Source organism: Ptychodera flava, chromosome 20 (genome assembly GCF_041260155.1).
Source record: "Ptychodera flava strain L36383 chromosome 20, AS_Pfla_20210202, whole genome shotgun sequence".
Taxonomy (NCBI): Eukaryota; Metazoa; Hemichordata; class Enteropneusta; family Ptychoderidae; genus Ptychodera; species Ptychodera flava.
In genome coordinates this window covers 26661008-26683301 of record NC_091947.1, presented here as the reverse complement: position 1 = coordinate 26683301, position 22294 = coordinate 26661008, and the positions used below count along the sequence as shown (strand labels likewise).

The following is a 22294-nucleotide window of genomic DNA, read 5'->3' as shown; positions in this document are numbered from 1 at the left end:
CCCAGGGATGATGGCAATTTTGAATTCCAAATGTCCATAAATTTTAGTAATTTCTTTCTCTAGCAGGGCTCGAAATTAACTTTTTTCCCCGGTAGTCCCATTGGGCTACCATTTTCTGAAGTTGGTAGCCCAGTGACAAGGTCTGGTAGCCCATGCATGAATGAAGAGGTTTTTTGTAAAGGATATTTTATTTATATCTAGACAATGAAGCATTTATTTTGCATGATTCTATCCAGGAGGTGAGTTTTCTAGTCATTTGACATCAATACCTGCAGATCATAGCCCTAGGAGAACGGTATAGCATGTGTAGTGGACAACGGTGACGCCTCAAAGTTTGACGACCTATTCACACATACGCAGACTCAGCTTATATGCAAAGTTTGATGTTCGTCATGACAACGACTTTTCACTCAGCACGTGTAAACATAACATGGCTAAAAATAGATTGGCTATGAATTTCAGGATGACAACTTGGTACAGTCATGTTCCAAATACTTTCTTGGCAATTTTAGCAATTTTGTATATATTTCCTTACGATAGTACACTATCATGGGATGATCTCGTACACTTCGGAAAGCGTAATTTGTGGATGGCCCGACAGCTTTTTCTTTGCAGTTTGGATAATTTTGTGTTTAATTGTGATTGTTGCATTGTGATTAAATAACTATGAAAATGAATTTTCATTGGCCATCATTTCCTGAGCCTGTCATCCTGGTACATCAGTTCAGATAATGATATTTGACATATTTTATATTTTACACTATTTCATCTCACAGCGATCAACAAGTCGTCCACTATGTAATTTCATGTCCCGGGCTTTGGTAGTCCGTGTGGGCTACCATTTCATGGGTTTTGGTAGCCCCAGGGAAAAGTTGGTAGTCTGTGGACACAGGACTACCGCTAATTTCGAGCCCTGTCTAGTATCAAATTTTACACAGTGACCACTGATTCTTGATTTGGTAAGAGAATGGTTGAAAGTTTCATTGAGGAAAGTTTGAGCAACAGTTTAAGTCTTTCACTTTCAAGGCAGTCACTACCTTAAGTTGGAAGGTACACTGGCTTGCACATTATCTTTGTGATTTTGTGTTCTTGGCATTGAGCATGTGTCTTTAAGACACATAGCTCATCTGCATATATATTTCACAGACACCAAAAATTGTATTTTCTTTTCAATCTTTGAACAGAGTTTGAACAGTGTTCAAGGCATATTTTTTGTCAACTATTTCTCTACACATCTCAATCATCATGGTTCACTGTTCTGATCACTAGCACTCCGACTTCTCAAATTATGATAAAATTGGCACCACAGTAGTAACAGACAATAAATAGTGTCCTCTACACAGATAGTACAACGGCCAACACCAGTTACAGAGTACCTCAGAAAATCAAAGCTAAGGTGTGAAGACTTTTAGCCATGATTCCCTATGCTGTAGTTCTGGCCAATATCTGCTAGTTGTGACAGGCAAATGGTAGCTGATGATGGAAAGACCAGAAAATTTAGTGTGGCTGCACGTTAGTAACATGCCAAAATGAGTTATTTTTTTTTAACAAAAGACCAGCAGAAATCTCTTACTGCTTGCAACAGGTTTTTTATTCCACTGCATGCTACACTGATTATAACAACAGAAACCAGGCACAATATCTACATAATCTATGCAAAAAGCTATCAAATAAACAATATGATGATACCATACAAAGATTTTTTCCTTCTATTCAAAGAACTTTGTGCCAATTTGACAGCATTGAAAACATTTTTAAAAGATCTGAATACTGAATCTCAAAAAAATTTAGCCTTGCTTTCTTCATAAATTTTACAAGTCATGTTAACCACTCGACTTTTGTCCTCAAAGTTTGTTGTCTTTTAACATTTGTGCGTATAAATCTGGACAGGAAAATTTTCCATCCCACTTGAAGGTACACATCAATTGTTGCACTTTTTACGTCATCACAAATTTCAAAAAATATCATAAATATTGTCTTTTTGAGGAAAAACTTTACATTTGACTGAATAATTTACTGATATGATTTGTCGCTGAATAATTGCAAAGTTTGTTGCTTTAACCCTACACAATTACAATAACATAACATTTCAAGTGAAGTGAAAACTACAAACGGCTTGCATGAATCACAAACAGCATATCAATCAAACGTGAGTGACAGCAAATGGTAAAGCCATGACACGCATGAAAGATGAGTGGCTTAACGGTATCACTGATACCAGTATAATTTTCCCAAATTACTTCTTTCACTTCCTCTATTTGACAAAAATGCCACTTCCTTATCAACTAAGCTAAAAACATATCTTTGCTGTGGCGGAAATTTTTGCAAATGCCCTCATCCATCTGTAGTTCTTTGCCAACAATCAGTGCAAAAGGTCCATGATTCACACACAAATCACGACATTAAATTTAAAATTTTGCAACTTTCCCATGAAACTTTTCTTGACTTCGTTAGAAAAATGACATTGCATGGTGTCACGGGATAGGGATCTTTGCATTTTAATCAGCTTGGCTGCAGTACCTAAACCCTAACACCTTGCATTTCAAGTTTCATGATGTAGTGTGCTATTAAAAAGTCTTTTACAATTGTTGAGAATCATTTCCACAATTAAGATTTTCTGAAGATCATCTGCACATGCAGAAAATAGAATGCCTCTGGGCACTTCTTCTGAGTGCATAGCACATTGATTTTTTATTTGTGATTTCTCTATACTTCCATTTGCTAGTTTGAAATGGGATTTGAAATTTAATGACAGGAAGAGGCAATACTATTTACTGAACGATGATGCCATTAATTTGCGAAAGTTTCATGAATCACGAGTTGAATTATTCTGACCTGCAACTCTGTATTGACTTTTAATATGACTAAAGCGTGGCAAGTGTTTTCACATTTTTAACTTAGCGTCTGATCAAGCTTGTATGGTCTGTTTGATTATTAACTACTGGAAACTACCCAGTACTAACTCCAAGGTCATTACAGAACTGCATCAGAACTTTTAAATAGTCCATGATTTATTATCAATTATTTTACTCAACAGATTTTCTTTCCCAAGATTCTGTAAGTGGATTACTTGTATTCATGAGAAATGTATTTCCCTTTGTGTAGCAGATTGTTCCAAAGTGACTGAATTTTTTCACCCCTACATCCTTGCACTCAGGTCAACACTCACTATTGTAAACAATGAGGTTTGCTCCCAACCATACGGGTACAAGGTGTAAGGGTCCTGGAAGTAACACGCAACACGTTTTGAAACTGAAAGAACAGTATTGGTCAATAGAATTTGCACACTAACCATCACTGAAATGTAGAGAATGGATAGTATCGTATATGCCATCTACCTGGAAGTTGATCACTTCCCCTTCAATTTTTCTGACATTGTCTACCTCACATCAAGTCAAGCTGAGTTCCCCATTTGCAGATGTTCAATTTGAAACCTCTCAAGCCTCTTTTTAACAACGTTTGAATCACCTCTACATATCGGTATGTATGTTTAGGCCTGAAAGTGTAACTATATTGGACAAGTAAAGTTCTCCAAAACTTGTATATATTATGCACAAATTGAAAGGTCTGTACTATCACCCTTTGACCCACATTTTACCATGAATGTTGGGTCTCTAAAATAAATCACTATTCATGATGAATCATCGCCAAAGCTTGTTACAAACTGACGTTCATAATGCCACCTGATGCCTACAAAATTACTGTCTGCAAGCCTTAAAATTAAACAAATCTACAGGTTTTTTGCCAAAACATCTCATAAAACCAGAAAAAAAAGCCAAAAATTGTTGTTTTTTAAAAAAGTGGTACACAGCCAAGGTATACCTGTATGTAAATGAGCTCGCTGGAAGTAAGTTCTTCCTCTTTTTATTTTACTGATTACACTTGCAGGATATTTGCATGACTATGGCAGTCTCCTTCAGGCAAAAATACATTTATTAGTTTCCACACAGCAAAAATACTACTAACTGATGATGAACGTTTTATCAAGTGCCCAGTATTGAGTTTGCTAGGATATGCTAGATGGCTAAGTAATGTTAAATGTGTAAAGGTCTAACACGTCAAAAAAAAATAGGTGTTCAGTTTACACTGGTGTCATGTAGCGTAAAACCGAACCACCTATCCCTCTCAGATTATTTAGATTACAGAGGTAGCTGGTATTGTTGTCTCTTTACAGAGCTGTCCGTGGACAGGTCTGCAGAGTACAGAGTGCCTGTAATGACAATTTAAAAACTAATGCATCTGTTCGTACTACGTAGGTGTTCTGACTACAAAGTGTGATATTATTTGTTAATCATCTATAACTAATGCACCTCTCCATACTACATAGGTGTTTGGATTACAAAGTGCTTGTGAATTTTTTTTTTAATTACATACGACTAATTTGCCCATACTCAAGTGTGATTCTGATAAAGTGTTTGTGACTGACCATACTACAGAGGTGTCTGGACTATAAAGTGTTTGTGACATTGTTTTAAACCACTACATACAATAGACAGCGATGAATCTGCCTGGAATCTTGTATAGAAAAAATCTGGCAGTCAAAACTGTGAATGCATGACTCAAAATGAATCTTTGTTTGTTTACAAAAGACAAATCTAGCATTGCTTTGAAACCCACATAACAAAAAAGTTGGATCGGGCATCTTTGACTGGAATGCAGGAGTTAATGTTTTCCATGCATCTGATATGCAAAGGTTTCCATGGAAAGCATGTGGCAATATGGCATGGTAATTGCAAATTCCACAGTTAAGAAAAACAGGATAATAGGAATAACTTGGCAGATAACATCCTGGTGTAAGTCATTCTATATAAAGACACCCAGAACAGAACACTGAAAACAAAATACTAAAATTCAAATATGTAATAATGTGGGTATAAATTTTATCACCCTGGATATGAGAGACTTTGACATTGATCATGAAGGTTATATATTTATATATATATACATAAAACGGCAATTTTTACATGATGCACATAAATCTCGTTGTCTTCCATAATTTTTAAATTAAAAACTACAAAGATAGGCTAATTTTGAAGGCAATTTTTACCCAAAAAAAAAACACTGCACTACCCAGTGTTGACTATTGTAGTATACAGAGAGTGTTTGATGCGTTTTTGACAGTTAATTTTAACAGAATTTTGGACTGATAGCAGTATCTGTAAGGCAACCGCAAGGCTGCCATTGGTGGAGCCGAAGCGATGACTCGGCTAACGAAAACATCGGGTTGGCTACACTTCTGCCGTGACAATGTCACCATAGCTGTGATGTGATGAGGTCGTTTGGTGTTTAGGAAGTCTTGTTGGATGCAAGGCGAGCTCCTATGTAGATTCTGGAAAAGAGAGAAGAGAGAAGTCAGAAAATGAAAATGTAAAACTTGCGAGATCTACATTTTGGCAGGTGTTTCACAGCAGCAGGGTTTATACTAATCAGGTGTATTTTGTAACAGGTCTGTCATTTCAAACCTTTCATCCCTATTTCAGAGTTAAAAGGTCCACTGTACCCTGTTGAAAAGAGAAGGACTGTACCATTATCTGTTGGTGAAAGGGTTAAGGGGTGTGGGACCTAGTGAAACTGATTTATCAGATGCTTAAATTGACTTTCATATGATCCTTATTTAACAATGACTACAAAATACAAATCACAGCATTCACGGACACCTAGGCTTTCAGAAAATATATACTCTAATTGGATAACAAGCCCAGTTCTTTGCAGAAAATTTATTGTTTGGAAGGGCCTAATGCTTGTCCTGGAACCTTAACCCCTCTACACTGCTATCTACAGATTTCAATGATGACATCTGACACTGACAGGGTATGTCAGAAATGGAACAGAATTGTTAAAATCATAACACTACATAACAAAATTTGATAGGCTATTCAGTAAATATGGAGGTTGCTTGGTTGTGAGTTACCAAAGACACACCAAAACAGTAATTACATGTACTCAAATATGCTACATGAAACCCTTTGATTACAACAGTTTGTGATTTAAAATTGTGGAGAAAAAATATTTATACACAATGACCATATTCTATTTAATACATCATCAATATATTCCACATATTATGTAATGCATGATTTTTTGCAGTCAGCACATTTCAGTTTGCAAAACAATACACATACATGCAATTTGCATGTTGCCACAGTTACAAATTTGAACGAAAATAATTGCTTTGTCCTTTACATGGAATATTAACAATATTTGAATGCAGCATAATTACTTTTTCACATTTCAATTATTCTCCCCCCCTCCCTGCCCCTCCCCAACCCCAATGCTTTACAGAGGTTAGAAACAATAATAATTGCTTTGTCCTTTATATGGAATATTAACAATATTTGAATGCTGCATAATTACTTTTTCACATTTCAATTATTCTCCCCCCTCCTGCCCCTCCCCCTCCATATTGCTTTACAGAGGTCAAACCTTTCCATATAGAATAATTGGGCTGCACGAAATTCAGCTTTGAAAGGGGGTGCAGAAGCAACACAGTGTTCACACATTGTTATCTAAAAGTAGAATGTCTTACAGATGTCCTAGACATCCCTCACCAGTCCTACAAACACCGAGGTCTGACATGACAGTTGGCACGTATGTGGGTTACATGTCATTGACGTGAATCATGTGTTACACAACATCAGTACACACTGAAAGTCTGACAGTTACACTATTTGTTCTGGATGAGCAGACTAAAAAAAGATACCTGCTGCCACCGAGGTCATTACAGGAGACACAGAGAACTGTCTGATTGCTGATTGAGGTCAAAAGGTATGTATTACAATGAATTCAAGGACATAATGAGATGACAGTTTATTTCCACGCATGGTCAGCTAATACCTGATTTATAAATCTCATCACACCTTTAAATGATACATGACAACTAAATTTTCGGGGCAAAAACAACAACAGCTCTACATTCACAATGTATATTCCTTTTCTTTCATGATAAACTAGAGTGTGATTGTAACTTTTTTGACCAAATATTAAACAGATACAGAAGGTTTAACCCTTTGAGTACCAAAGTCGATTTTCATCGTCTTTCTGAAATAGAAGGTAGACAATTTTTTGTCAGGTCCAAAAATTTTTTTCAGATTTTCCAAAAAATTTTGATCAAAAACTGTAAGCTATTAAAAGTGCTGTCTGTTTGGTCTCAAATTATCAAAGGAATTACAGAAACATTCATAAAAATTGGTAAAATGATGCACTAAAATTTTGGTGGGAAAAATTACAGTACTCAAAGGGTTAAGAGTGTATGGAAGTTTTGTAAACCTATTAAGCAAGCTGTTCTTTAGGTTTTATGTCTGATAGTTTTTTTGATGATACAATTCAATAAACACTTGATATATGGATACAGAAAACATGTTATCCAAAAGTTGATAGACTGAGTTTACACGGATGTCCCCACCTGAGATAATTTAGAAGTAAAGATGTATTTTATTGATGGAATTGACAGACAGAACCTTTAACTTTATAATTTTTTTTCAGTGCATTTGATCTGCGTGGTCATCCCAGACCTGAAGTATTGTTTAATATTTGAACTCTGTGCATGGTTCATACAAATATAACATGTGTCAACAGTTCCTCAAAATTGGTCTCTTGTAAATCACTAGACAACAATAATTGGCAAGACATATGGTAGACAGTATTTGACATGCTGAATACCAAGTATTTCAGCAGGCACTATAGCCGTAACATAGTAGACAAAAACAAGGTGAAAATTTGTGTTTCTGTTGAAAAAGCTGGAACCTTGCAGAGAAAATTGGCATGACAGAAAAACATTGTATTTGATGCACAGACCACAAGTTCATCAGCAAATGAGTCAATTTTTGGCACTTTTATAAAATATATTAAAGTCAATTTCTTTAGAGTTTTGACAGAATTTTGATAAAAAACTGTAGCCAGTGAAATGTAATATTCTTTTGGTCCAAAATTATCAAAACTATTCCAGAAAAATTCATAAAAATTGGTAAAATGTTGCACTAAAATTTTGGTGTGAAAAAAATTACAGCATTCAAAGTGTTAAAAACTCTTAGGTACTGCCTATTGAAAGCATGGGTGTGGCTTTATCAAAGTGTTGAACAGTAACTTGTGGAAAAAAAAGTCTGTATTTTTTATAAATAAATTTTTTCGACAAGGGAACTTACCCTACTCCAAGGGTTAGCAGGTGAGACAAGATGAGAGACGGAATGAATACACTAAGAAATTCTGTTGAGAATATTCCACTTTTCATGGCTTTTGATTTTCTCATACTCAGAGTTGACTTTCTGTCTGGATGCTTGAATTTGAATTCCCTGTGACAGAGAGAAGGACATAAATGAAATAGCATGTGTGAGCTATGAAAACTCATGATTGTGTTAAGTAAAAACGATGGCTATCTGTGTCAGCTTCCTAGCAATAAGTACTTTAAAAGTCTTGGGCGTACTGAGTTTGGTGATACTTCTCTGGTACGAGAGTTTCATGGAATTGCTATGGCTTCTGTTTTATAGATCTACATACCAGTGCAGTGTCAGTGATAGCTGTAGTAGTCTAAGTCAATAATTATAACAGCCTGTCTACTTCAACATGTCACGTAAATAAGGCACTGTATGAAGAGCCAACCTCCCTCATTGATGCGTAAAAAGTGTGTGCCACAATGGAAAATAGAATTAACTGAAAGTTGAGGAGAAACCCACCGGGCAAAACCAGTGGCAGCAACATAACAGACAGCTGACTCCACCATCTTGTGTTCACTCATTGTGTTAAAATCTAGGGCCATAAATCCATCAAATCCGTATGCTATCTAGAGTTCCAAACTATTTCAAGGTGAACATTTTAATGCCAATGCAGCCTTCACCTTTGTCCCGAAACAAGCTTCCATAACAATACTTGGGAGGTACAGCAGCATCCCTAAATTCCACAGATCCTGAGGTATTTATTCCGCCAACCCTGGTGATACTATTAAATATCGCGGAAATCATGTCGTTCCTAACCCAAAATCCTTCCACATGAATCACTGAGTCAAACTGCTTTCATTCAAAAGCCTTTCTAAGAATTTTAGTCTTTCAGTCGAGATGTTTTTGTCTCCTAGGTAAATCTCTCACAGAAAGAGTTTGCCACGGTTCTGACATATCATTATAGGATTAAGAGACAGCTGTGTCCTTAACATTTCACGGTTTCATAAACTTAAGGTTTCTTCTGAGCCCTTGAAATCAAAATAAACTGTTTAAGAATAGGAAACCCGATTGGCTGTCCCTGGAGTTTTGTAAACACCACTGTTAACAATTCAAAATATTTACAATATGTTTGAGACAAAGCTCATTTTTGTTTTACGGCCAGTGTGGAAGGTTACTGGCGGAACAAAAACATCAATTCAGTGAATACACATGTTGTTTATTTAGTTTATTTTCTGTTGGTCATACACACAAGTTCCTAATGAGAAACATGAAGTCATCTCTTTACATGAGCTGTTCATATGAAAACCTGCACATTACACAGTCTCTCATCCTTTGATTCATAATTTTGACCAACGTGAAGGAAATGGAATAACAACCGCCTTAAAAGCCAGTAAAGAAGCACTTGACAATGGACTGTACAAATGACAACACTGGCCATGATTACAACAATTGCTCTTAGAAGATTTTTCTTCACTGATTATTTGGCCACCATGTTGTGGGATCAGATACATTGGTAAACATATCCCATACACTGATGTTTACTATCGTTGACCCAAACGGTGACCTTTGACAAGGTGGAATTCTCTCAAGGCAATCCTGAGAACAATGAAACAATATGATAACTGCAATTTGTTGAACACAGTTTGCATTGTTTGCAGCAAGGCCGTCTTATCATCATACACTCTGGATTAATCTGATTTGAAACAATAACAACAGAATCCCCTATACTAAGCAGATGACAACTTTATATGAATTAATTACCATACTTTCAATATCAATTAAATCACATTAATTTGACATCAAAGTTTTACGTTTGATATCAGTTTGCAATTTTTACTGTTATGATCAGTCGAAGACTCCTAAACAGTATGGTGGTATCACTTTAATGTATGATAATTATATTATTGCCTGAATACATGGGTTTATGTGCCCGAGAGCAGGTGACAATTTGCCCGACACCAGGAGGGCAAATTGTCTCCTGCTGCTACCCAAATCGAGGCATGTAATAAACATGGTACAACAGTGTACAAGATAAATGTGACAGTCATCTTTGAACAACGTAATTTATCAGAATCGCTTTAAGAAATACCATACAATCAGATTTGTTTGCTGTAGTCAATATAACCACACACATCGTATAAATCACAAAGACTAATAGATACTTCCAGGGCTTACTTTGGAGGGTGTGATTCCGGCCGACTTGACCAGTCCCAAATCCAGTCACCTGATGATGTATTGTCTACCATACCCTGAGCTATACCAAGCTGTCAAATTGAAAATTAATGTGGTTAGTTTCATAATCAAGATTCATATGTCCATGTAAAACAGCTTCCTGAAAAGTAATTGATTGAGATAGACAGACAGGTTAGTTACTAGTAGGTAGAGTGATAGATGATGACAGAGATGGAGAAAGAGTTCTTGAGAGAGATCAAGAGTTTGAGAGAGAGAGAGAGAGAGAGAGAGAGAGAGAGAGAGAGAAGAGAGAGAGAGAGAGAAGGACAGAGAGAGACTGCCATATAGATCACTTGGCTGTCAAGGGCAAAACACATAAATACATACATTACAGTAACTACATGTATCCTTTGTTCAGGAAACATTTTGTTTCAATTGCACATGATTTTGATATCAAGGGTCTAGTGTGTTATTAATGGAATATCAAATTTCCAACTTTGATATGTTATCAACAAAATAATATGATCAAATCCATCGAATGTGAAACTTTTTTACGACTGATAAAGTGGTAGAGTTGGTTTCAGTTCAGTGGTGGTACCCTGCATCTAATAAACATATTACCTGAATCTGGGGTTGTTCCGCATGTCCAAATGACGATCCAGTAGTTGAACCTGCTGCTGAACTTATTGGGCTATTGGGAGTCTTGGGGCTGAAAACAGCAAAGAGAAAAAGACATACTTCTCATGTGATATCAACAAACCGAGAATTTACAAACAAGTCTAAAAAAATGTTCACCTGATGAAAAGTTACAAAAAATCTGAATGTAAATTTTCCTTTTGCCTTTTGGTGCTAAGTATTAGTAGTTGTAGAAATATGTAAGACATGGACTTTGCGACAAGCTTTACATTGCTTGTATCTCTTCAAATACACATGTCTAAATATGGTTATTTACACAATGCCTTTACCTGCGATTAGCAAAAATTTACCTGTAATTATCCCTGTGAAAACAAAGATTAGGGTGAGTGTGATATGCATTTCTTAATTACAGAATTAAAGCATTACTTATTTTCAAAACAAATGATTTTAGATGTACTTGCAAAATGTCAACTGACCTTCAATGTGACCTTATTCAGAACCACCTACTTCTCTTATCAGTTGACATGTCACTGAGAAATCAACATCTGTCTCTAACATTCAACAGGGGGAAAGTTCATTCACCTTCACAGCGTCTTCAAAACATGGCAGTTTTCACGTAGCTCAAGAGCAGATGTCAGCTTTCCCCAAAATAGTTTTAATGGATTTTATGCCGACAGTATGGCGTACTGTATATTACAAGTTTTTTATATGACAGAACTGGCATCAGTTCACCAACCATGTGGAATGTTTCATCAATGTTGATGATCCATATTTATTTATAATCATGTACCTAATTGCACAATTTTTCAAAGACTATTGCACATATTTTGTAAATAAATTGAATATGCCCATGTTCTCACAAATTCCTATACCTTATGTGCAATTATCTGATGTACTTTTCTTTGGATATGCGAGCTTAAATATCATGGTTGGGCTAAGCCAAGCAAGTGGGTCAGAAAGTGAAATATGTGAAGGGAATTACATTCCTGGGATGTTAAAGTTCCAGGTATATTTAAAAGAATGCCTCGGGGATATGGAATTTGAGTGGGGAGAGTGTGTGTACTTGTAAAGTATCCTACCTTCCACCTTGTGAGCTACCCCTGGAAGTTGACCGGGATGATTCTCTCTGTGCTTCCATCAGCAGCTTTTCCATGTTTCCATTGTACGCTGAGAGTGGAACTCCAGAGTGCGTTGATTCATGCTGTCCTGGTCCACCTTGGGCATAGTGTAATTCAACCCAAGATTCTGCAAATATAAAACATGGTCTAACTGAGAATTTTCATTTGCAGTCTCTGGGTATTTTTCATCTTCTGACTGACTGTTGTTGATGCTCAGCCTGAGATTCTGCTAAATATCAACTAACTGAGCTAGACATCATGTTACTTAAAAGCTTAATGCAATTATTTGCAATCTTTGGGCATTCTGTAAGTTGAGATTCAGCATGTCCTGGGAAATTTCCTTTCTAATTTGAGCTCACCTTACTCTATGCAAAAAACTCAGATGTTCAATACTATTAAATCAACCAAAAAAAAGAAATTCTTCACAGAAATTATTCATTTGTTAAATTATTACTGATATTTAATTACATTTATTTTTCAACAGATCCTCGCTTAACATAACGTTGAATTGTTTATTGCTGTTTCTAAAATGTTTCTGTAAAGATTTAAGTTATTTAAAAAAATAAATAAATAAATGAATAAACAAAATAAAATGTACGGCCATGATTTTGTCTTGATGAACATCCATATATCAAAATTCTGATAGGGAGTATCTACAGCAGACTGTAGATTTATGGATACATGTGAGAGACATTAAGTTAGTCCTTCGAGATGTTTGTGTCGGTGCCAAATGTGCTGCAACTGAGAGATATATCATGTACCAATATGTATCATATCCCGTCCCAAAGGACAACCATATTCTGACAACAACTCAAATATGCCTACTTCAGCCATCACCAAGATTAGTTGTGGATGGTCAGATCATTTGCTTTTTCATGCAGTTCCCTGTCATTCACATGAAAATATCAATATCTGTACCAAAGAGCAGTATTGGTTTCATTTCTCTGTCTTCTGCTCAGACAAATTATTTTCTCATCACCATGCAGAAGTGATTAACAAGTAAATCATTCACGCATTTTTCTCAAATCAATTTTTAAAATCAATTTCCTAACATCTGTGCAAAACTTTTCATAAGCTGCAAAATTACATAGCCGGTAACTACCACCTTCAAAGCCATTTCATTTCAGCCTTCCCCTTAAGCAATCTTGTACAGCCACAAGGTATCTGAACGGAGCTACATGTATGGCCTCTACACTTGTCTAAATTTATCAGGCTTTGCGAGCAACTGTCTCAGCAAAGCCCAGGAGTTCAACGTAAGGGCACAGTGAGATGATTGCATCAGAAAATCTGGGAAATCATATAAATATAAATCAAACACTGATTGAGTCCGTGAGAGTCACACCATAAATTTTTGATCACAAACCAAAATGGAATGTAAATCAGTTCTTGGTTAACCTTAGAATAGACTTTGCTCAAAATACAGGGATGTGGGAAATTTTGGTTGCAACAGTGGTAAAAATAAAAGTACAGGCAGTTACAAGTACTGTATGTGCACATTAAGTCTGTGCAAAATGTCTTGATCTTTTACAAAAACTAAATTTTCACAGCCAGCAAATTTTAGCTGACAGCTGGTTGTTTTTGCTGGCTGCCGGTTATTTTCTACATCCCTGAAAATAATGCAAATATTTTGAAAAAATTTATTGCACCATATACTGCAATTGAACAATTTCGCCTTTTATTTATGTCTTTCTTTCTCTCTTCTTACAAATATAACCTAATAACAAAATATTTATCAAAAAAATATTATGTATTCATATCTAATTAACTACAAAGAAATTGCACTTAAATATTAACCATTTTTAGTCAAAGTAATTCATACAATTCTTGGAAATATTTAATTTCACAAAGACAACTATGACAATAATTTCTGTGATTAATAATGCAACTGCAGGCCCCTTGAAGACCTGTACTTTGATATCTCAAGAGACCTGCATAGGAATTAGATGGCAGGAGGTCCAGGTAACCAGCTGCTCCATTCAAAAAAGATGGAATGATCTCAGCGTGCCAATGAATACATTTGCATATCCCTCCTTAAAATACGGTTTCTGTGAGTCACTCTAACCTCTCACACTTTCAGGTGTCAATACAATTTTAACTGTTGTAAAATCACTCTTTTCATATCTCGACGAACTGCCGCAGTTAAATTCTAAACTTTTTGAAATTCATACCGAGAAATTACTGTATCCCCAACACTGAAAATATTCAAAGTTACATCATCTACCCGTACATGAACATGCCTTAAAAGCTACATGAAAAAGTCATTTACATTAATCTATTAATAATTCTCAATGTATGTAAGTTTATACAGAAAGATGAGCTATTACCCTGATGGCAGATATATAGACTTATGAAAATTCATTGAAATAATTCACATAAATCTGTATGTACTAGGTGTAAACTGCTGCGTATAAAACAAATATATGGAGATTTGAGAAAAACTGGAAAAGCAAATTGAAAATTGAACCAACCAACACATATATATACACTCAGATCAGAAGCAGAGACTGTTAATACACACAATTATGTATAAACAGCATCTTCAATTATCTTTTTTCTTATCAACACAACCCCCGTAGACAAATATCATAAAGTGTCATGTAGCTACGCAATGTATTGATTTGACCGACATCAACAAAATGAAATCACAATTTCTTGACGTTTAGCATTCTTTATTGATTTTCCTGGAACATTACTTCTTGAGTACTTGAGTACCTGTGTTAGATTTATCAGTTTTTTTGCAGAGAGTAGCTCTTAAGAGTCTCCTCATGACGACAGATTAAATCACCCTATAAATTTCCTACATCTTGCATATTCTGTTCATAAAGCTCTTTGCTTACTTTTGTTTAAGGATTCTGCGTAAAAAACATTGTTGATAGACAAGCTTCAATCTGTTGCTGTACAAAAGTTTACAAGCGGTTTTACCTCAATGGCTGAGAACATCTTCATACAGATTAATTTTTAAAGGCTTTAAGCGGTCCAAGACAAAGGAATAGTTGAACATGTATCACCCAAAATATAAATAAATAATCTGCAACCAATGTATAATCTATTATGGGATAAACTGTCAACAGAAAAAGGAAAATTAGCCTCTCCATAAAACGGGGTCCGGAAGATGCCAACTGCCCGGTATGCTGACAGCTATTTTGGGATGAAAGGAAAACGTAGCCCTTTCACCCAATGTTTTACGACAAATTTCTACCATACAAAGTGTAAAAAACAAAGGCCTTCACTTCTTTAGTATGCCCTGGGGCAGGAACTTGACAAAAACACTTCATGCCCTTTTTATATAGCAGTATTATACTTGTTCATCTCACAGGTAGCCTGTGTATAAATTTAAGCAGAGTATTGTCACAGACCATATGGAACTGTCATTGACCAACAAACGTAATTATTTCGTAGCACATGTCATCATTGCACACAGATATCACAAAACATTTAATGAACATTATTTAACCATTCATGTTTCCTGTACAGTATGAAAAGTAGCCTTACACAGTTCAAAAACTCATCTTTTTTGCATTACGCTTTTTTTGATGAATACTACCCATCTTGCTTTGTTACAAGTCTGCATTATGTAATATGGGAGGAACATGCCCCACTGCCTTGGAAGAAAAACACAACAGGGCTGAAAATTTCCCTATCAATGAAAAGACATAATATATCCCAACATTCCAGAGTCAATCGATAATACCATTGTTGCATATGCAGATACCAGGTCAAAATCAATCTGTGCAAAAAACTAGGTTGGCTCTTTAAATCCTTTCTTTTGCAAAGAGATCGAAATATTTCTAAAAGGGGGGGTTGACATATAAACTACGATAAGTCAAACTTGTCGACTGCATAATTAGTAATCATCTTTTCATATTTTAAGATCATCATAGTGTTTATTGCATGGCCCTGGTAAAGATATTGCCTTAAAGAGCCATGGTTTTACCAGTTTTGATGCTATATTGTCTTTAAGTTGATGAGTTATGCAGCTACCTTTCACAGACCTTCACTGGAACATCATGTTGTTTTACTACAAACTTGGCAAAAACTAACATTTCCCAGCAAAATGATATAAAAGCTTTGCAGATACTACTTTTAAATTGATAGACGTTTACTGACACCCGGCTGAAAATATGGAATAACAATTTTTTGTCTGAGCACAAACATTAACCAAAGTTACCATTATCAACATTGACAATGGTTTAATATACGATTTTATAGCTCTTGAATAAGGTATTTTATAATGCTTGATTTTTAAAAAAATTCATACATGATACAGCATTTCAACCTGACTTACATATCTCTGAGTCTCATAAGGTAAACTTGAAACATTTTGACACAAAATTCAAGGAATTTTTCAGTGAAATTTCCTTTCAGCCTTATTTTGCCACAACAGTATTGATGTCACTGAACTTCTCTCAAGAACATCAAGGGTCAGAGGTTACATGTATGGTAATTAGCCTTATACAACTTTGTCTTGTAACACCTATAAGGTTGGAATATACTCATCGTTTCTTGTGCATGCATAAGAAAATTTTTGTTGACCTCATAGATTCAAACTTCTTGGTGCTGTCTTTAAAACTGCATAGTGTGCAAATAAACACGCCCTATGACCAATTAACCAATGTGACCTTAGAAAATACAATATGAAATTGGAAGGACGTCTGTAAACACATATATTAATATCTACATGGTGACATGATAGCATTAGTAGACAAAAACAATCAATTAATTCAACCTCTCCTACATATGTCATCCATTGGAAGATCTTTTGAAGGTCATTAATCAGTTTTCAGGGCAATTTTCCAAACTCACTATGGAAGATGAGTAAAAAACTCCATATAAAAACTAAAAGTTTCTCATTACTGCAACCCAGACAAGACATACAAAGAAGCACCGGTATTACGTAACGAATACTTGGCTGACCTTTATGATATGTCACCACAAACACACCGTGTCTGTATATGAATGATATTCACTGTAAATACATCATCTAAGCAATGTACAAGAACATAAGAATCAGTCACTTCAAGATTTCACAGCAATGAGTGACAAAGCCCTGCTCAATATGACAGCCAGGATTCTAATATTTATTATATATATATAAACATTCACAACCCGTATATTTAAATATTTCCTAAATAGTACACAAAGTTGTTTTTTTTATTCTGCATGTACATGGAAATCAGAAAAAATACTGTAGTTCTCACATCACCTGTGTTGTTTGACAAGCTGCAATCGTATTTACTTGCTAGGGACCAATATTAAACAATGCTATCTAGTTGAATAAATCATCTACCTGACATAAAAATATCTTTCATCACCTATAAAGCATTAAATTACCATCTCAAATATTACAATGGTTATTTGTGACACTATACTTTTGTCTGCTGTACATCTGCATCTGACAACCGGATGACCCTGGACAAAAATATGTACACACAAAATACATGTTCGCAACATGTCTACCCTGCAGGATCACACATGCTCATTGGTCTATGAGATTGCTTTGATTGAGACTGGCCTGTATATACCACAAAGGCTGTTTGCCCAAGTGTTTGAATTTTGCTAGTTTTGGTGCTAGGGTGATTGATACCTAAAAGTTTTTGATGACATTACAGCTGAGCTTGCCAGATACTTGGAATGGTCTACTGAGTGTATATCTGATTGGGAAACTTATGTATTATTACCTTAGGACCTACAATTGAACTACAATTACACCTTGTGCCAGAAGAGACCACCAAGCATCATGGTGGCCTATTTCATATAGTCTCATTGAATTACAGAAATTTAAATTGGTGATTAGGAGTTATTAATATATATCAAACTTATCACACAGGTCCAAATAAAGTGTTTAGCAGTGGTCAGCTATTTTTACTGTTGTCACAAACTGTTTGAGTCACAATACTGCTGACAATACATCACCCCTCCCCTCCTTTGTAAAAGAATTTACATTAATCGGCAAAAAGAAGGCTTAACATCATATTTCTTTTGTTTTCATAATTTCAAACACGGTTTCTATCTGATTGGCATTTCTAATTAAAGAGAGGAAAAAATATTTGGAACACATACTCTGTTGTCATTACTCTGAAAACCTGTTCATGAAGAAAATTATCTTTTAGGAGAAAATGTAGTGAAGATATGTATACAAGACAGCAAAACTGTAGTAAACGCAACAATAAAAAAATACATATATATCACAAGATATAGCATGATTTAAATCTGACTTCAACTGTTACATTTTACATATTTAGAAACTATTTGCAGCTACACAGCATTCAATTTTCTTGTTTTTCCTTCATTTCAGAATACCTGAGATGCATTGTAATTCCAGCTCCCATACGCAGAACACATGACAATCACAGCTGTAGTCTAAGTGTTAGAAACATGAATCCCACTATTACTGCTCATTGTCCACAAAAATTGTGCCCTCACCATTGGAAAGCTGTTTATTCGAGATTCATGAAAAACGTAAATAATTTAAAGCCATGAAAATCAAAAATTTATAAAGCTGGCCTGAATAAATAGATTTAAATTGAACGAGTCAATAAAGAATAATTCAGAAACACTTGACACACAAATGGAAACGATGAGTAAAATTTATGATTTAGCTTTTTTTGTGCACAAGGCAACATAACAGCGAATTATTTATCGGTAAGTCAATTTAATATGAATCCATAAGCAGGCGATCACACCCAATATTTAACACGCTCAGGCATTGTCTAAAGGATTGTCTTATGCAAGATGTTGTATTTCTGTCAAAGATAAATTATGACATTGCTGTTATGTTGGGTTGAGCAATATGAAAAGAAAATAAAAGTGAGCAGCATAAAACTGTGACTAATCCTGGCAACTTTGTCATTAAAACACTTAATTAAGCAGATCTGGCAGTATGTTGACCATATGATGAAAACATTGCTAATATTGATTCTGATATTTAATAGCAGAAAAAAATGCCCCAAAATGATGGTTGTAGCTAGGTTAAAACAACCGACGGAAAAACTTGCACACCAATAACCGTTGCATTTACTTCTTCCCATTTTTATATTTTTAATTGAGAGGCGTGTCGTCTCATTTGACTCGTTCGCAAAGAGTCTTGCCATCCATTCTGCGTCCAGGTGAAAAAATGACAACAAAGAAACAAAATATACGCCATATGTGTACACTTTCCTTATGCATGATACGACATGAAAACTGATTTGGAAGATCTTTGAAGTCCCGTTAGCTTTTCAGACGTGGCAACGCCCATTGTTTATATTATGTAAAGGTTTGAGCGGTCCTATCGCACCCGTTGTCTCCTTGGCTCCACTTTCAGGCAAAGGGACGCGGTATCTTCTTGCCGAACATTGTTTGACGCCGATGACGCTTGCACAACATTAATTAACACTGAGGAAGGGTTCATGATAAATACATCGTGGACAGCTTCTCACTGGGGGAAGTGTCCGTTATCAGAGAAATATCCGCAATTCTGAACATGTCATAAGAACAGTATCAATGGGTGTGAATCTGGAACTGTTTGGGCGCAATTTCACCCGTGCAATTCCCCACTTCCTGAACGCCCAGCGCGTAATCAGTCAATTTAGTCCAAAAACCTCCCTTGCGCGCAACGTCAACAAACCCGGCCACAAACCCTCATTCCTCAATGCCAATGTTACCATTGCGCAAATGTCATTCATACAAAATACTGAAGAAAACACAAAAGCAAGAGCTGCGCCAGATGTACCTACCATTAAGCGCATCTTCTTGTTCGGTTAAAGGCTGATTTGCCATTTTTTCTGGTCTACTGTGCTATATTCTGTGAGCAGTTCTCTGAAGCTAATATGACGTTGCGATTCGCCCTACACGTAGTTTGTTTTTGTTCCGCAGAGTGCAAAATGGCGACGTCAACATAGTCTTATTAACATAAAATTTACGTAATTTATTCAGATTTTAGCCAATCATGGCTTAAATCAGACATCACCTGATTGCCCTCATTCAAATAAGAATATATTGACCTCCTTAGTCGAGTTGAGTCCGAATCACGTTGATGGCGTCATTGGCTTCAGAACCCTGGCAAGTTTCCTAAACCACGGTCCACCAAACATGGTTTACTCATTGTCACACTTTTGTATCACCTTCCACCTACTTTAATTTCAATGCTATATCTTAGTCACCGATGACCGAAGTCCATTCGGTCGTTAAAACTCCGAAGAAAGTCATTTAGGAGGGACCACAACAAAAGAAAATAGTATTTTCAGAAATGGGTTTGACACTAAGTGATTCATGATAGTTTTGCCTAGCAACGTACAAACACATCTAAACTTTCTGCCAGTATATTAACTACACGTGTCGCCTTAATCGTGTCAACAGTAGGCCTATATGACGACGATTCTAAGATAACGGGATATCAACTATAAACTTTACCATGATACAACAAAAAACCGAGATAGTGGTGGTAGAATAGAGAAGTTGAAGCACAGTGTTTTACTTTCATTATACCATAGGCCTATTAAAATGTCATAATCGGTTTATCCCTTAATCTTAATTTGGAGATAATATTAAAATGGTCCATTAAAAATTAATTCAAATTAATTTTACAAACCTAAAGTTTGTATTTCATTGAGTTAAAAAAATGACTCAGTACCGCAGGGGCTCGTTGAGTAGTCTGCCGGACGCCAGATAGTTATGGTATGAAACATATTTTTTCGAACTATAAGTATAGGCCAACCGGGAGTTAAATTCATAATTAAACAGAAATATCTATATGAAAGTATGAACTAGTTGGAGTCTGTTTACCTCAACTTTGTAAATTTATCATTGCAGATAAATTTCAAAATCGTTTACAAGCAGCTACCGACGCCGAACAATGTGACTCACACAGTAACTTTAGACGAATTAAACGGCGAGTTTTTCGAATTTCACAGTCACGGTGTTAGCGTAAGTAATAACATACGTATAGGCTATCAAATACCACGAGAACCCACATGTTAATTTTAACTTTATAGCCTAAATGCTACGAAATATACGCGGGGAAAATGTTATCGAGATACAATGGCAGGCATATAGTAGGGAATTTCAATGCATATGTCGTTTCTCGAATATGGCACTCAATCTTTGCATGGACAGTGACCGTGTTGAATATATACTCAATCAGAGTGCCTTCGTGTGACTCAATGAATCGGTTGATAGCATAGTCCACTATTGTATCATCACCAGGGCCATGTTATAGCTCTAACGGTCAACTGCGCAGTTACTAAACTGAAAAAGCCACTTTGATATTTATTTTTGACCATCTCTATAAGGCTCACATTTTTACCTAAGTACAAGTCACCAGTTGCTCGGACACCCTATTGCCCTCACTAGACACAGCAACAACATGTTTCTGCTGAAACGTTGAAATCCGGGTAAAAGAAAATAATTATCCTCCGTTGTTGTGATTTTGGCGAAGATTGTTTTTGCTGATTGCTATTCTGCTAGTCTAGACTATAAAGCTAGTCGATATTAAAATTACTTTCGGAGACTAGATATCGTATCGCGTTTCTTTCATTTACAAAAGTCATGGACGGCGCTATAAGTTTTACCCTTGTTTTAGACACCCATGTCATGCTTGATCAACATATTTCAGGTTTTACGATTGATTTTAATGTTATCAAAATCAGATGCAAAGCTTGAGATTGCCAGCCCTCTTCCGTGTTTGTTCATTTCTGGTATGGAGAGATCTAGAGGTGATAGCAGCTAGAGGAGGATAAGTGAATATTTTGGATGATTTTTTAAGAATGTATTTAATATGGTGTTGAAATACACGAAAACTGTGATTTTTCCCGTCTAAATGAGAGAATGATGTGGAAAATGTATACATCTTCATCATTTTTGTTTCATTCTGGGGGTTAGCTCCATTTGCTCATGCAGCAACGATTTAGTGGTTAGTTGCAAAATGACTGCGTTCGAGCTAGACACTGCTCAAAGACGAGGAAAATTTTGATTCATACCAGAAATTACAACATTGAACATTGAACGCTTTCGTGTCACATACTTGTGAAAAGAGGAAGAAGAGTTCTACAGTTTGTAAATACGATACGGTATTGGAAACAAGAAAAGCGCGGGATAATTATAAATTAATGTCGTCGCTTATCCAAGTCTGTCTTAACCTGAAGCAGCTGAAGGTTCAAACAGCACCGGCGGCATTATACATGGTCAAGTCTTGCCTGGGGTACGAAGATCTGAGAGCTCCACACACAATTTAGCGACCCG

At 35.9% G+C, this 22294-nt stretch overlaps 1 protein-coding gene across 1 annotated transcript; it reads right to left on the bottom strand.

The window, feature by feature from the left end:
* Positions 1–1569: 1569 nt before the first annotated feature.
* LOC139120444 (BCL2/adenovirus E1B 19 kDa protein-interacting protein 3-like) lies at positions 1570–19984 on the bottom strand. The gene is made up of 6 exons (XM_070684853.1): positions 19792–19984; positions 12038–12203; positions 10944–11031; positions 10326–10414; positions 8142–8288; positions 1570–5329 (listed from the first exon to the last, which is right to left on the bottom strand). Exons 1-6 carry the CDS (start codon positions 19832–19834, stop codon positions 5287–5289), a joined length of 576 nt encoding a protein of 191 aa, XP_070540954.1. The 5' UTR covers positions 19835–19984; the 3' UTR covers positions 1570–5286.
* Between the last annotated feature and the right edge of the window lie 2310 nt (positions 19985–22294).